The sequence below is a fragment of the Podarcis vaucheri genome (genome assembly GCF_965113315.1).
Source record: "Podarcis vaucheri genome assembly, chromosome: 11".
NCBI lineage: Eukaryota > Metazoa > Chordata > Lepidosauria > Squamata > Lacertidae > Podarcis > Podarcis vaucheri.
In genome coordinates, this window is record NC_138749.1 from 56,531,811 (window position 1) to 56,549,174 (window position 17,364).

The 17,364-nt window shown below is 41.5% G+C and overlaps 1 protein-coding gene across 1 annotated transcript in view; it reads left to right on the plus strand.

Annotated features, from left to right (window-relative positions):
- The window catches only part of SECISBP2 (SECIS binding protein 2), a 30,023-nt gene that overhangs the window by 7,709 nt on the left and 4,950 nt on the right, over nucleotides 1-17,364 (plus strand). The window contains exons 4-14 of the mRNA XM_082241543.1: nucleotides 123-228; nucleotides 1,364-1,599; nucleotides 2,771-2,834; nucleotides 4,494-4,639; nucleotides 6,017-6,151; nucleotides 10,028-10,129; nucleotides 10,945-11,085; nucleotides 11,232-11,361; nucleotides 14,051-14,220; nucleotides 14,940-15,081; nucleotides 16,748-16,907. Of these exons, the coding sequence (XP_082097669.1) occupies nucleotides 123-228; nucleotides 1,364-1,599; nucleotides 2,771-2,834; nucleotides 4,494-4,639; nucleotides 6,017-6,151; nucleotides 10,028-10,129; nucleotides 10,945-11,085; nucleotides 11,232-11,361; nucleotides 14,051-14,220; nucleotides 14,940-15,081; nucleotides 16,748-16,907 (1,532 nt within the window). The remainder of the gene's footprint in view (nucleotides 1-122; nucleotides 229-1,363; nucleotides 1,600-2,770; nucleotides 2,835-4,493; nucleotides 4,640-6,016; nucleotides 6,152-10,027; nucleotides 10,130-10,944; nucleotides 11,086-11,231; nucleotides 11,362-14,050; nucleotides 14,221-14,939; nucleotides 15,082-16,747; nucleotides 16,908-17,364) is intronic.

The window sequence follows — 17,364 nt, forward strand, 5'->3', positions numbered from 1 at the left end:
TTATTGGTCTCTAAGGTGCTACTGGAAGGATTTTTAAATTTTTGTTTGGAATATAGATATAGAGATGGAAAATTAAGCCCTTTTAAAAAAAGATTGAAAGGTGGTGTTATTATTTTGTACAGAGGCGATCGAAAGACCATGAATCCAAATGGGAGGGTAAGAGACCTGATGGATCCACAGAGAGTTCATCTTACACAGCTCTGCATGGAAGAAATCCTATTAAATCAGGTACTACCGTAACAATTGCAGTATTTTGTACATTGGTATGAGTAGAAGTTTCTGGGTCATGGGGCCAGCATAGTAAGCCGCCTCTGACAAACCAGAGTAGTACACGGAAACGCCATTTAACTTCCCGCCGGAGCGGTACCTATTTATCTACTTGCACTTTGCACATGATAATGCTGCACTTTCGAACTGCTAGGTTGGCAGGAGCAGGGACCAAGCAACGGGAGCTCATCCTGTCGAGGGGATTTGAACCGCCGTCCTTCTGATCTGCAAGTCCTAGGCTCTGTGGTTTAACCCACAGTGCCAAAATATTGCATACCCTTTAGCAATTAAAAGGATTTGCTTTGTGTCTCGCAACACTTTTTTTTTTTTTTAAGCTACCTTTCTTGAAGATAGCTAGCAGCCTCAATAATACAATCAACGAAACTCAATTACATACAGTGTGGATGTATGCCTGGGAGTAATTTTCATTGGCACCCAGTACACTCGTTCCATTAGGACAGTTATTTCCATTTGCATTCTCCCCGCTATCCTCTCGCTGCTCAGCCCCCTCATTTGCTCCAGAATGGTTTGGGGGGGGGGCACCCTGAACAGGTTTAGGGGCCGTGCAAGAAGAGGAGAGAGTTGGAAGGTCCTTGAGCTATGCAACAGGAAAAAGTTCATTGACATATTGGTTGAATGTTTTAAGGCAAAGGCCTTATGTAAAAGAAAGGTCTTTGTAGGAGAGTGGGCAAGAGAAATCTCTCTCGGGAGGCCAAATTCAGACCGAAAATGGCATATTTCTAAAACTTGTACTGGATTAAAGTGCAAGACTTTTGCTAGTTTTGTAGCTACGCCTCCCCGGCTGAGTGTATCATTTTTACCCAGTTTGTTTTTATTGATCAGCACTTACGGATTATATGTGGTTAAGATGTTGTTAACTTCATTATTTTATGCTTGTGCAATATTGTTAGCTGTTTTGTGCTCTCATTGGGATGTGAAGCAGGATCCAGGTATGAATGAGAGAGTTAATAAATATTTTTTTGCTAAAATGCATTGTATGATGTGTAATGATTACTAAAAGCAATAAACTATTTACATATTGAGGATAAATACGTTACTTTGCATATAAACTCTTTTTTATTATTATTAATATTAGACAGGCCCATTAAAGCAGCAAATGGGAAGTTCAAGCAAATTCCAGCAGCTGAGTGTCTTCCGGAACCTGCATTTGAAATTACCCTCTCAGATTTTCCAAAATTGCAAGGCTTGGGAAGTAGTGATCTGTTGGATATAAAAAAATGTGCATGGGGGCCATTGGGCTCGGCTGAAGGAGATAAGCTGCCTCCGAAACCTCCAGGAAAACCAGCCGTTTCAGCTCTGATAACCAAAGAGGTTAGCTATTTCATAGGCTTAGATGCTGAATGATAATGTGTTAATATGAAGCTACTTGCCTGAACAATGTATGCATGTTTAAATATTGTGGGAAATATGCAAGAGTAAATAGACACATTTTCTTTTCAGTATTATCACATCCTGTTACATGTTAGATTAGCTTTAGAACTGAATTCTTCACCAGTCAGTCAGATTTTCCTAAAGGCTATTTGTCCTATTAGTTTTGTAAGTCCTTGTTCTCCTTTTCTTAAAAAGGCAATCCTATATCATTCTGAAGATCATTTCTCCCGTGTAGCATTAACAGATAATCTTCCGAAAGGTCATCAAGAATATTATTGTTTTGGTGACTTTTATACCCAAGGAAGGAACAATAGAACAAGAAATCATTTTGGGCTACAGAGAGAGGTAGGCAAGGTTAGACCTCCTAGGGCATAAAGGTACTTCATTTTCTTTCTTTCTTTTAATCTTTAGATTTTGTACCTGTTTCTAGAATAATTCCTGCAAGTGGTGACTCACGGTGCTATTTCTCCCTGCAGTAATTTCTGTAGTTCCCTCATGGTGAGATCAGTACATCTTGTGCACGAATCCAGCGTGGTTTATATTCCCTCTGCCAGGAGGCACTTAGCAAACGTTAAAAATCATCCTTTTCGAGTACATGTTGTTTAGGAAGCCTAGAACCTATTGATCAAGCAGGAATTCTAGTGTGTATAAGTGCAAGATGATGGCCATGTGAATCAGCCCCTTGTAAAACAAAAGTTCAGCAACATATGGATAAAGTCAGGCTACGTCTTTCCTTCAAGGCAGTTTTTATTGACTTGGTGAAATATAATAACCAATATACAAATAAGGTAGTTCCAATTCTCTCCACTCCCCCCATATTTTATTTGATTTTTTTTCTGAAGATGAAATATGTCACAATTTTAAAGATGAGTTTCAGCTTTGGTAGATTACTTGAAGAAAACAAAGGTTTTCGCACCTCCACTGGAAGAACTTTTTATATCTTTTATTGATACTTGTAAATTTAGGAGCCAAGGTAAAGAATTCAAATGTGAGCTCAGTTCCAGGAAGTTTAATACAAGTTTTGCTCTTTTGACTGCTGCATGGATTAGATAGAGAGACAGAGCAGGTTGCTGCCTTGCTTTTGTGCTAAAGACTGCAATATTCACTTTAGGGAGAAACAACTCTGAAAAAGCATTTCCCAGCAAGACCGTTAAGTTCTTCATCTGATCCTGGAGGTAAGGGCTTTCTGTAGTAATAAATATTTCTTTACTGTTGATATAGCATTCTGTTCACTTAAGGTCTAAAGTCCAAACTTCAGCCTAAGCATGCTTTGAAAGGGTAGAGAAAAGGTACAGTGGTGCCTCGCAAGACGAAATTAATTCGTTCCGCGAATTTTTTCGTCTAGCGAATTTTTTGTCTTGCGAAGCACGGTTTCCCATAGGAATGCATTGAAAATCAATTAATGCGTTCCTATGGTCAAAAAAAGTCCAAACAAAGCCAAATTTGGTACAACAAGAGTTTATTAAGTGCTCTTTAAAGTCACACATACTGTAAAGAGCATTTCAAAATTCAAACCCAGAATTTTTTTTTAAAAAACAGCAGAGTGGCCCAATGGTCACAGAAAATCATAAAAATGCAGAAAAAAACCCACAAGCTTCCAGATTCTTGCAAACCCCTCCCCAACTGTTCCCCTAGCCACCCAGCACACAGAAATTCAAATCCAGAATTTTTTTAAAAAACAGCAGAGTGGCCCAATGGTCACAGAAAATCATAAAAATGCAGAAAAAAAAACACAAGCTTCCAGATTCTTGCAAACTCCTTCCCAACACCAAGTCCTTGAATTCCAAACACCCCAACCCAAAATCCAACCCCCCCCCAAAAGTTTTAAAAGCTTAACTTACCAAATGGCTGCAAAAGAAGTTTTGGAAAAGCTTCAAAAATCACCAAAGTCTTTAAAAACCTCAAAAAAGGCTACTATGTACACTGCGTTCTATGAGTTGCTCCTCGAAGTCAAGTCGCAACTGTATTAACGGTGTTAAGAAAAAGGAAACAAACTTGCAAGATGTTTTCGTCTTGCGAAGCAAGCCCATAGGGAAATTCGTCTTGCGAAGCAGCTCAAAAACGGAAAACCCTTTCGTCTAGCGAGTTTTCCGTCTTGCGAGGCATTCGTCTTGCGGGGCACCACTGTATTGGCATGTATCCAGCTAAGTTCTAAGAAGATCCACCATGGGTGTCGGTCACACCGATGAATTTCAGTGGGTCTACTATGAGTAGGACTTAGTTGGCAACAACCCTGTTATTCTGGCTGAAGAAAATCCTTTGCAGGTTAGAGTGTCTGGGCTGTTTTGAAGTAATTGTTTAAACATTTGTTTGAAGCGTGTCATACAAATCTTGGACCGAGGTACCGTATTTTTTGCTCTATAAGACTCACTTTTTCCCTCCTAAAAAGTAAGGGAAAATGTGTGTGTGCGTCTTATGGGGCGAATGCAGGCTGCGCAGCTATCCCAGAAGCCAGAACAGCAAGAGGGATTGCTGCTTTCACTGCGCAGCGATCCCTTTTGCTGTTCTGGCTTCTGAGATTCTGAATATTTTTTTTCTTGTTTTCCTCCTCCCAAAACTAGGTGCGTCTTGTGGTCTGGTGCATCTTATAGAGCGAAAAATACGGTAATTTTTTTTTAAGATTTCAGCACATAATACATCAAAGCAAAAGGGCCAATATTTTATCATTCAAATAGCTACATTTGAAAGATCAATATAGAATGTTGCTGTTTCTTGTATATCTCTCAAAATTGCACCTTTTGTAATGGAAAAAAACCCTGTGAACATTTGGCACAGCCCCACTAAAGATTTGTCTTTGTCTCGTTCTGTGAATAGTTTGTTCTGTCTAACATCAGTTTCTCAGGTGTCGCCTTGGCCTGCTGTGTCTTGGGCCACGGTGCTGTCGCAAGCTCCCAAGAGAGTTGTTTCAACTCCAGCTACAGTTCCTGCCGGTAATAATTCTGGCAGTAAAGGAGAAGATGATGTTCCCAAAGGCCGTAAGGTAGGATGATGGTGTTTCCAAACCACTGTTCTGTTACTGTCTTTCGGAATAGCAGTTAACCAGAGTCCCGGACTCAACTCCCTAATGGATATATTTGAAAAAATAATATATTGAGAGAAAATGGTCTTATGGGACAGAAAGAACAAACATCAATTCTCCCTTTCTCTTTTAAACCCTTAATTCGCTGTAGCACCCTTCATGTCTATTGAACTTCACTCTTTCTCTTGAGTCAGTCACTTCTTAGAGGCTAAAGTTTCTTATATATATACCTGAGTTTCTCTTTTTCCTCATTGCACTGTGCCTAGCCACTTTCCTGATCATTTCCAATAGACTTCTACTTTGTATCTCAGTTCATGATCTTGCTCTGTGTTCTTCTTCTGTCCTAGATTGTCTTCCAGCCTTTTCATTAAAATCTCTTGCTCCAACTGTTATTCCTTTTTAGCTCCTCTTTTAAACTTTTCACATTCCTCTTGCATTTACCCTTCTTACTATAATGTTTCTCCCACTTTCGGGTGGAAAACAAGCTTCTTTTGACTCTTTTCCTAGCTTGTCTTATTTTTGTGTGTTTGGTTTCCTTTTGAATGTTCTTGAACATGTTATTTGATGCCTTAATTTGCTTTCTGTTTAGATAATTTTTAATCTGGATTCCATTCTTGTCGCTTCACTGAACCTGCTCTGACTCCTGTTGTTAATAATCTCTTGCTTCTCAAATCACGTGGCAGTTTTCTGTTCTTTTAGTTGATTTCTCTTCGGCTTTTCTATTACTCTTAACAATGTTAACTGAGTTGAGTTTTTGTGTGCAGTAAATATGGCGTGTAAATATATATGTGTGACATATTTTTATTTACAATTTCAGTGTTCACTATACTTTATATGTTAGTTTGTGGTATGGATGGATATGAGATTTGGAAAAGCTTTTGGCTATCTGCACTAAAGTTTATTACTTGCCCTCTGGAGGTACTTTTGATTGATTGATTGATTGTATATCCCATTTTTTTTTCCTCCAAGGAGGTCAAGATGGTGCACATGGATCTCCCCTTTTTCATTTAATCCCCACAACAACCCTATGGTGTAGGTTAGGCTAAGAGGCAGCGACTGGGCCAAGTTCACCCAGTGAGCTTCATGGCTGAGTGGAGATTTGAACAGTCTGAAACAGACAGTAACAAAACAAACCTTAGGGAGCAGAACAAAGATTTTGTGGCCAGATAGATAAATCAGGGGGTGTTTTCATATCCTATAATTCCAGATCAGAGGCTTATGAGAAAAAGATAGAGTTTGTATTCCGTCAGTTTAGTGTCTTAACTTTAGCTTTCATTGCTATGCGAGCTTGAGTGTAACTTTTCAAAATCCTGTCTTGTTTTACTCATTTTGCAATAGTCAGAAACAAGAGAGAATGCTAATGACCATGAAGCTGAAGAACTGGCAGATAAGAAGAAGAAAAAGAAGAAGAAGAAAAAGAAAGAGAAAGCTCAGAGTCAAATCACTTTAGTTCAAGAACCTCCAAGAATTGAGGTACTGAAGTTGGTTTTCTGGTTGCATCAAAAGCTTTGTGTATGGGCCATTAAGCAAACTGTGTATCAACTTGAAGTTGCAGATATTAAGGAGTACCTATGCTTGGTGCTCAGAGTCAGTGTCTCTTTTTATCTATCAAATAGGACAGTGAATCATTTTGAAAGATTATCATAAGGTCTAACAAGTTTACCTTGGCTGTACTGCATTTAACAATCCACGTGGCACAATGCACTTCCAGATCACATTTTTTAAAAACCTGTATTGCAAGTAAGGATCAGTGATGTGACCCCAAGGCTTCTCTGATGTCCCACCAACCCTTACCTACCATTGGTCATGATGGGTGGGCCTGGGGGGAGTTGGGTCCAACATCATGAGGAAAGCACCACCCCTACACTAGTAAATCTGATTTAAGAGTTGAAAGTTGCTGTTTTCCTGTCTCCTCTGCTTTTAGATTGTAAGCTTCACAGGGCAGGGATCTTTCGTCATCTTTCTGATTACTGCCTTCAGTGCTGTGTGTAGTGATAATCTTGTATAAATTACAGGCATTCATAATTGTAATCTGAGTGTCATGATACAAGGCCTCTCACAAGTCTGATAGTCTTGAATGCTATACCTTAAGCATATTTTAACTTCTTTGGATCAGTACAATCCCCATCACAGACAGATAAACAAGTAAATTTGTCCACACAAGGATTTGTTTTTACAATCTGAATGTGTGAATTCAGATTTTATGGTGTGTGTTTTTTCAGAAATAGTAACTTCCTCTGTGGCATTTTTGCACAAGTCAGTTAGCTTAGCAAGCTATAGAAGCATTTCATGTAGTATCCTACAGCTGAAATGATTTGTGTTAGCACTGATCAGAAGCCCCAGCCAGAGTTTATCACATTTTCAATTGGCTGGGTCATGCTCGTTAATAATAATAATAAAAATTGTAATTGTAATTAAGAGTACTCAGCATATATATTCTGCTTTGTAACATTCAAAGCATTTCACATTATCATATTGCACTCCTTACCATAACCCTGTACGATAAAATAGCATTCATATATTCATATTACTGATAGTGTAAAGGTGCTCTAAGGTCACCTAGTAACTGCATGGCAGAGGAGAGGTTCACAGTTTGGGAGTTCCTTATTCTTAGATCCTGGGGATATCAGCTGCAATCCTAACTCCACTAAACGGAACTAAGCCCCACTGGCATGACAAGGACTTACCGTATTTTGCGCCCCATAAGACGCTCCGGTCCATAAGACGCACCTAGTTTTTTGGGGGGGAAATAAAGAAAAAAATTTTATTTCCCCCCCCCCAGGAGCGGGGCTGGAAGAACCAGGTCGGGGAACAGTGGGAAGGCACGCTCTGCCTCCCCGCTGTCCCCCAAGCTTGTGGGGCTGGCGATGGGGAGAAGTGCACCAGTCCCGGGAGGGCAGGCAGCTCTGTGCCGCCATCCCGAGCGGGGCGGGACTTAGCGCCCCGCTCGGGATGGCGGCGCAGAGCTGCACTGGTCCCAGGACCGCAGGCAGCTCTGCACGGCCCCCGGGAGCGGGGCGGAGCTTCTCCCCCGGCTCCCGGTGGCCAGGCAGAGCTGCGCTGGTCCCAGGACCGCAGGCAGCTCTGCGCAACCCTTGGAGCTGGTCTCCCGAGGGTTGCGCAGAGCTTCCTGAAGCCTGGAGAGCGAGAGGGGTCGGTGCGCACCGACCCCCCTCGCTCTCCAGGCTTCAGCGAAAGCCTGCATTCGCCCCATAAGACGCAGGCACATTTCCCCTTCATTTTTGGAGGGGGAAAAGTGCGTCTTATGGGGCGAAAAATACGGTACTTCTGAGTAGACACAGTTAGGATTGCGCTATTACAGGGGTCGGCAAGGTTTACCCCGTCTGGGCCGGTTCACTCCAGCGGAGATCCCTCTATGGGCTGGATTGCGTGTACACGGCTGCGATTTCTGGCATCTGAGCATGCTCAGACGCAATTTCAGGCATTGCAGAAGCAAGTCCCCGCATCGCGCTGCCCCAGTTTAGCGCAGCGTGCGGGGACTTGCTGAGCAGGCGCCTTTGTTCGGGGGCGGCTTGGGGGCCGGTTAAACGACCCCTGTGGCCTTAGGTTGCCTACCCCTGCGCTATTAGCTACTACAGTGGTACCTCGGGTTAAGTACTTAATTTGTTCCGGAGGTCCGTTCTGAACCTGAAACTGTTCTTAACCTGAAGCACCACTTTAGCTAATGGGGCCTCCCGCTGCTGCCGCACCGCCGGAGCACGATTTCTGTTCTTATCCTGAAGCAAAGTGCTTAACCCGAGGTACTATTTCTGGGTTAGCGGAGTCTGTAACCTGAAGCGTATGTAACCCAAGGTACCGCTGTATACTACACCAGCTCTTTTTACATGTCGCAAATAATTCAGGGGTCGTATGTGGTTTTCCAGCAACTTCTCTTCTCCCCCCCCCCTTTATCGATGAGAAGAGAGAAGCATATCAATATAAAATGTTTGATTTCTTAAAAAAAATAAAGATCTAGAACAGTGGTGGCGAACCTATGGCACGCATGCCAGAGGGGGCACAGCCCTCTATGTGGGCATGCGCACCATCGCCCCACTAGGGCCGTAGCTAGGGGGTGAAACTGACGCGCCAGCTCTGCAGAAGGCTCCTGACCACTTCTAGCATGGTCCCAGTGCTGCTAGGGCACATTTTCACTCTTGGGGCCACGCCGGGAAACTGCCGCTCTGCCCAAAGCCTGTGGCACCGCCACTCAAGTCACCGACCAAGCCCATCTGCCACTGCAACCAAACCTAACAGCTGCCTCTGGGCTGGTTCTGCCTCCCCACTATCAAGCTCGGCTGTGCCCGACCCACCTTCCTGCTCTGCTCTCGGGTGCATATAGAGCCGTGGTGACCCTGGCAAGCGAGGGGCTGAGGAGGCGTCGACTTTAGATGCGCCAGGGCCTCCCGCCAGTCTGTTGTTCCCACTCGGGAGTGAGCCGCCTTGAGTTCAGCAAGGTTAGACAAATTATCAGCATGCGTACAACAGCAAAAATCACATTAATTGTTCAAAAGCATGCCAAATGCAGGGTAGGGATGCAGGCAGCGCTGTGGGTTAAACCACGGAGCCTAGGACTTGCTGATCAGAAGGTTGGCGGTTCGAATCCCCGTGACAGGGTCAGCTCCCGTTGCTCTGTCCCTGCTCCTCCCAACCTAGCAGTTCAAAAGCACGTCAAAGTGCAAGTAGATAAATAGGTACCGCTCCGGCGGGAAGGTAAACGGCGTTTCCGTGTGCTGCTCTGGTTCACCAGAAGCAGCTTGGTCATGCTGGCCACATGACCCGGAAGCTGTACGCCGGCTACCTCGGCCAATAAAGCGAGATGAGCACCACAACCCCAGAGTTGGTCACGACTGGACCTAATGCTCAGGAGTCCCTTTACCCTTTACCTTTACTATGCCAAATGCAAACTTTTACCTTTCAGTAAAAAAAATGTTTGTATCACTGAAAGCTCTGTTACTGTGTTTTTCTTTTAAGACAAAAGATGTTAATGTGAGAGTTGTTTTTTCTAAACTAAAACCTCGGTGTTCAGGTTAAATTGCCGTGTTGGCACCTTGCGATAAATAAGTGGGTTTTGGGTTGCAGTTTGGGCACTCGGGTCTCTAAAAGTTTCGCCATCACTGATCTAGAATATGAAGGATGCATAGCAATGCTAGCACATCAAATAGTCCGGGGTGCCACAGCTGTCAACGTTTCCCTTTTTTTAAGGGAAATTCCCTTATTCCGAATAGGATTCCTTGCAAGAAAAGGGAAAAGTTGACAGCTATGCCAGGTGCTGAAGTGGGGAAGGCCACTTTTAATCTAAATTGTGTGTGTAATGTTGCCTAAGTTAACACTTTATTTCCATTTCCTCAGGACGTTGAAGAATTTCCAAACCTAGCAGCTGCTACTGACAAAAAATACAGGCCCACTCAAAAGCAGTTTTGTTCAACGCCACTTTCCAAGGAGCACATTGACGTAAGGCACCTTCAGTTACCTTGGTCTTCTAGTTACCCTTCCCCATTTGTTTTCCCTTATTGGCAATCCTTACTCTTCAGCCATTTCAGGACTCAGCAGCTCTATCAAATTTTAGATTATGGCATGGCCAAAAAGCCTAGTGTGACTCACAAGGGGGCGCGAAACGTGAGGGTGGCAAAACAAGTTCTCACATTTTAATGTTGCAACTTCTTTAGATTTTGTTTGTGATGCTGCAGCTATTCTATAGCACACTGAGATTTGAAATGTGAAGTCCTTACTGCTAGAGCTTGTTTTCTGCTGTAGAACCTGGCTACTGTCAAAGTGGTGGGTCTGTGCAGCAAAGAAACTCAAAAAATCTTCCCCTTGAGATATTTATCTGAGTGTAGCTTGCGCACATCTCTTTGTTCGTTCATAGCATTTGTCTTGTATTTTTTTTAAATGAAAAAATTCTTTATTTAAATTCATTAATGTCATTACAGATTTAACTGCACACATACACATACACGCTCTATATATATATATACTTAAATTAGTTTAACTTAGAATGTTAATTTGACCCTCTAATTCCACTTAGATATCAGTTAAGCTAAAATCATATAATGGTACATAAAATAAAATAAAACAACAACAAACTGAAGTAAAATAAATATATAGACTTCCCATCATTTCCCGATATAGTTGACATTTGTGATTTTGAATGTACTTATAATTATTACCGTACATTTAATATACTTTCTTACAACCTAGCGTACTGATTTCCCTTTATTTCTTAATATTTTATGTACACATTTGTCTTGTATTTCTGTACTTCAAAGGGAAGAACAAGGGAATTTGGGTTCGAGTCTCTAATTGGTTCTCCTCAACATGAATTGGTAGCTCCCATTTCAGACACGTCATTGGCAAGAAAAGCTCACAAGCAAGTGCCACCCACTCCAACAGAAAAAAGGAAAATGCAGGTAAAATTGTTCTTTCCACGTTAACGTTGGCTTGCTTCAAAACAAAAGTAATATTTATGAATGAATCATGTGCACATTAATTTTACTCACTAGATAAAATGCAAGGCCAAGGGGGAAGAAACGTGTTTCCCTTTCTTCTCCTGCAGCAAACGCCCAAGAGCAGTGGAAAGAAGAGTCAGGATCCTGTGCGGCTCGATTTGGGAGGGATGCTGGCTGCTTTGGAACAAAAACAATATTCGGAAAAATCAAAACCGTCCAAGCCTGTGGTGCTTTCAGGTAGAAGTTTTGAGAGTGCTTTCATTGTATGATGCTTTTTCAGAGTACTTTTTTCTTTCTTTTTTTTAATGGCCGTCTCCTGAGGTAGGCTAAACATTGCAAGAATTCACTACAGTGGAAAAGTTCCGGCAGAATGAAAGAGAAGCCAGCTTTGTGAAGTAAAATAAAAAAGATGAACTGCAATTTCCTGAACACACTGATGTCTAGGAGAGATTAGTGGAAGTGTAATTATTTCTCTTCTACTTTTTCTCAGGTGGTGGTTTTTATTTATGAAAATTAAGGATAGTCAGTTTCTACAGGTTGTTGTTTTTTGTAATTTAATAGCTGGGAGAGAGTCTTATCAAAATGATTGGCTATAAATAAGTAACTGTCAGATTTTACATGCTATACTTTGAAAGCCTTAGTCTGGAGTCCAAGTCCACATTTCAAAGTAACAGCCTATCTTTTGTTTTGTTTTGTTTTTTATAAATATTTTATTAAGTTTTCACAATTAAAAAAACATTCAAGAAAATATGCAAAAACAAAGAAAAAACAAAATCACAAAAAACAATACAATACAAAAATACAAACATTGAACACATCAAGAGAAGAAGAAAAAAGAGATAAAAACACATATAATAACAAAAAACAAAAATTCCCTCTTTCTTAATTTCTCATCTTCAATTAACTTATTTTCCCGACTTCCTCACGTCTCCCGTTCTTGTATCCCTTTTTAAAAATTAATTCAGCAAATTCATATCCAATTAATTTATCTGCTATTAATCCAATCTTACATTTTACTTTGTTGCTAAAGCCCCTGCGATTCATTTCAATGTCCTCAACATTCAAAAATTTTACAATATTTCTGCAAATAAATTTTAAATTTCTTCCAATCTTCCTCCACCGACTCCTCTCCCTGGTCTCGGATTCTGCCAGTCATTTCCACCATCTCCATATAATCTATTAGTTGCATCTGCCAATCTTCCAAGGTGGGTAGATCTTGTGTCTTCCAATGCTTTGCGATGAGAATTCTTGCTGCTGCTGTAGCATACACAAAAAAGGTTCTATCCTTCTTTAACACCGATTAGTCCACTATGCCCAGGAGGAAGGCCTCTGGTTTCTTCGGGAAAGTATATTTAAGTAACAGCCTATCTTTTGAAGGAAGGTTCTACGCATCTGGCATCTAAGAAAGTCCAATTACAATACAAAGTGTACTGCAGAAGCTCCCATTGCTAATCGCAGTCTGTATAATAGCACATAAAGTTAGGCTGATGGAAATTCTTTACCATTGCTTTCCAAAAGTGGTGGGGAAATAGTGCTTAAAGTGTTATGGATTTTTCAGTATTCACAGAATTAGATTGCTATCAGTGTAGAAATTGTCAAAAGATGGCATGCATCCATGTGGAGGATAAAACAGCTGTTAAATCAGCAAAGGGTTTGTGTAACCACTTCTAATGTGCCATGCAGGTTGTCCACAATAAATCATGTCAGACTTTGTTCACAGATCTGAAGTGCACTTTGGGAAAGAATAAATGCAGCAGATGTCTCCACTGAGTTAAAGTGCTAATGTTTAATGATTCCTCTAAGTATTACGTCCATGCAATGCAACTACAAAACTGCTTTGCTTGCAATAAGTGATATCAAGGATTGGGCTTAAGCACATTCTGGAAGGAGAGCAACACATGGGTGAAAGAAATTCGTAGAGAATTTAGTAGCATTTGTCCAGAAAGAATTCTAAACCAGGCTGTTTACTACTGAATAGTTTCAGTAACATCAAAAGCTCTGTTATCCTGATTCAGACCATTGCTCTAGCTAGCTGACACTGACTGACCGCGATTCTCCAGAGTTTCAGACATTTGCTGCCCTATTTGGGACCTTTTGCATGCAAAATAGATGATCTGCCACTGACCTTTCCGGAGTATTTGCCATATTGTATTTTCCGTTTCCGTACGCTGCTCTGGTTCGCCAGAAGTGGCTTAGTCATGCTGGCCACATGACCCGGAAGCTGTACGCTGGCTTCCTCGGCCAATAAAGCGAGATGAGCGCTGCAACCCCCGAGTCGTCCACGACTGGACCAAATGGTCAGGGGTCCCTTTACCTTTACTGTATTTTTCAGATACATAAATAAGAATCTTTATTTAAGGATTATAGTAGATTTAAGTAATGAGGTACAGTGGTACCTCGGGTTAAGTACTTAATTCATTCCGGAGGTCCGTACTTAACCTGAAACTGTTTTTAACCTGAAGCACCACTTTAGCTAATGGGGCCTTCTGCTGCTGCCGCGCCGCCAGAGCACGATTTCTGTTCTCATCCTGAAGCAAAGTTCTTAACCTGAAGCACTATTTCTGGGTTAGCGGAGTCTGTAACCTGAAGCATATGTAACCTGAAGCATATGTAACCCGAGGTACCACTGTATTTTACAAAAATGCAGCATTCACAGTACAGACCTGCTGAAATTGAAAGCCACACTGACGAAGCTAAGCACACTTTGTAATGTGCTGAATCAGGAAAGGAATGCATTCTTTATATGTATACCTGGGTGTCTGTATTGCTTGTGTGCTGAGCTGAGTGCTAAAACCAAGTTATGCTCCAATCCTAAACATATTTGTTCAGAAGAGTCCCAATTGATACTGATTGTGCTTGCTTCCGGTCAAGTATGGATTTCAGACTTGGCCATTGTCACCTGATAGCAGGTTTGCTTTTGTTTTAGTTGGTAGCGCAGTACCATTGCATTCCAAGGAACCCGTGACAGTAACAAAAAGTCAGCAATTAAACCAAGGGAAGACCCCACATAACCCGTTGGACTCGAGTGCCCCCCTCGTTAAGAAGGGAAAGCAGAGAGAAGTCCCTAAAGCGAAGAAGCCAACGTCGCTCAAAAAGGTACAACAAGCAATAATCCTTTATCAAAGTTTAGTGTAGCTGTTGCCTTTTAGAATTTAGCCAGACCGGTATTTCTTACTTTGGTTTGTGCCTGGCTATAACTTTGTCTTTTTTATTAAAAAAAAATAATTGGAAAAAGTGTGAAGTACTTTCAGATTGTTGCTGTGGGGGAGGACTAATTAAACTATGTAATCTTATCTAATCCCAGAGGTGGGAGGAAAGTGAGCAGATCTAATTTGGGGTTAATCCATTCCTTATAAGACTAGAACAGCCCAAAGGTGATTTGAAAGGATAGCTTGCAGTGATTATATTAATGTTTTCTACACTAGCACTCTCATGTGACCCACCTTTCAGTCTGCCAGTAGAACCGTCATGTATTGCTTATATGAACTAGAACAAAATTTTAAAAGGAGAATATTTTAAGAGTGTTCCCATCAATTTAATTTTTGAAAGAGGTCGCTCCCTGAATGGCTATAAGTGGAGATGCAGTTAGCAACTTGCCTGCTTTATCAGTGGTGTAAAGCAGTTGCCGCAGATAAGCAAATTGAATGATAACTAAAAATTGCCAAACTCTTAAAATTAAATCAAGCCTTTTCCCACCTCCCATGGAAAAGTAAACATTAAAGGCTGTAAAGCACATACATTGTGCCAAAAAAAGTATTTCAGAAATAAAGAACTTTGTCTGGAAACTATATTGCAATGAAGTGTTTCCTTTTCAGATTATTTTGAAAGAGAGAGAACAGCGGAAACAGCAGCACCTTTTGGAACTGACGGCGATACCAAATGAGAGTGATGCTGTCCAGCAGGGTGCAACTTCTGAGATGACTGAGAATCAGACATTTTCTGAGGACACCAAACTAGGTACCTCTTGAATCAGGGGTGCTGCTTGTTTTCACTTCTGTCCAGGGGGTGTCTAAGCAGGGAAATGCTGCTTTTGCAAATTTCTTCAGTGAGCATTCTTTAAAATTGGTTTTTGCGTGTGAGGAATTCAAATCTGTTATTGTTTTTGTGACCGGACAACATTTAGTTTGGTAAATCTGTGATTAAAAAGTGCATAAACTGCTCTCAGAAAACCAAAGAATTTTATCTTATGAAAATGTCAGGTAATGATATAAAAAAAAATAGTTTCTCCACATAAAACATACCCTACTAAGCCTACAACATTATATTCTAATCATAAAACGATATTAGAAAGTAATGACATCCTTTAATAATAAATTGAATCAACTAGTTTAATCAAGTATTGCTTTGATTACTTCTTGGACATCAGCTGCCAACTTACTTCTTGGCCTCTGATGTAGCCGTTAACGTTTCTCATGTGTATATAATTTAGCAAAGCTACATTATATTAATTTTACCAAAACATCTTTTGAATTCCCAAGTCATGTTACAACTTTTTAGCATCCCTCATTTTTGGAATTTGAAAGCTGAAAAATTCAACACCCCATATTGCCGGATAGCTGTTGCGATAGTGTTTTCTGAGATGCAGCTGCCACAGTAATGTAAAATAAAGGTGAAAATGAGCTGGTTGCAATACATGGTAATTCAAACGATGATTTAGTGAGACTATGTGAACTCCTGGAGAGAAGATCACACCTACTGTTCTCTTCTCCTGTCCTTTTTACTGCTGTACTGAACCTAGGTTTGGCTTAGCATGTTGTCTGAACCTCAGATTCATGGCAAAGCTTTCCCACTAACTACAAACTGTAACCAAGACCAAACCTGGGATTGTTCTCTACCCGTTTTATTCCTTAAACCTCCAAAAGATTAACTGAGTATTCTTGTTTGGGACTGGGATTGAATTTCCTCCTGAACAAATGCCTTTTCAGAAGAAGTGGAAGTTTGAAATGGAAAGGTCTGCCAAGTCACAGGCTGACATCTCTTCCTTTGTTTTGCCTTGTTCAGTTTATTTGCTCCAACATCCTATGGGAGATTTTGCCTGCCGTTGGCAGAAATAGCTGTCGAGACAGTTCTCTGCGCAATTGGCTTCAATCCCTTTATTTCATGTATTGCTCTACATTGTGTAATGATTTGCTTGTATGTTTTTAATATGCATTTTTAAGCCCTGTGGTCAAAACAGTGCATGCAACCCTATTTATCATTGGAGTAGCTCTCCAGCAGTATTGAATAGTTGGTGTAGTTATTACAATTTTTTACTGCTAAAAATGACATTCTGCCTACTTTAAACTGCAAATCAAATCATAAATATGGAAGGCATGCCATGCTCTTTTGTGGTCTAGCTGTTGTTTTCCCCTAAATCTAAAAGTTGCTTAAACTGTAAATGGATATCTGTAAAAACAGCCTAACTGTCCTAGGCCAGGGCCTTGTCTATCTTTTTTGCAGTTATCCCTTCATATATGTTCAGGGCTTCTTTTTCTGCAGGGCTCTTAAGCACATTTATTTCATGCCATTTTCATCTTGACCCTGGGCTGAAACTGAAACAAGCTCCTAAGGTTTCTAATAGTGATCTGAAGTTCCTCTTCAACAAAAATAATCCCTTTTGTATTTGACTTTCCTTTGGATTCAGAAAGCGCAGATGGAGGCCCTACAGATCCTGCAATTGCAGCCCAAGATAGTTCAGACGTGTCACTGGAATGTACAGCGTTGAGTGGATCCACGAATAATTCCCCTGTCCCAACACAGCTGAATTCCAACCTTCCCAAAATCCACAGCCGAAGGTTTAGAGAGTAAGTATTCTGGTGTTGGTCATGCCAATCCTGTCCATGCATTTTTGTTGTTGAGCTTAGTGGGGTGCCTCTCAGTTTGAATGTGATACCCTAATGCAGGGGTCGGCAAACTTTTCCAGCAGGGGGGGGGGGCGGTCCGCTGTCCCTCAGACCTTGTGGGGGGCTGGACTATATTTGGGGGGAAAGAATGATGCAAGAGCACCATGAGCCCCGGTGGCTGCTTACCTGTGTCCTGCGAGCAGCAGAGGCTGGCTGTGGCGGAGGTAAGATGAGTGGCATGCGAAAGGGCTCCCGAGAGGGGCTGCTTAAAATGGCGGCTGCTCGAGCGCTGCTGCTGCTGGCACCAACAAAGCCCAGCCTCCTTCCTCCTCTAGGCAGGGCAGGGAGAAGCCAGGAGGAGGTGCTGCCGCCGCCGTGTGAGGGAGAGGGAAAGAACGCGCACGCTGGCATTCCATGC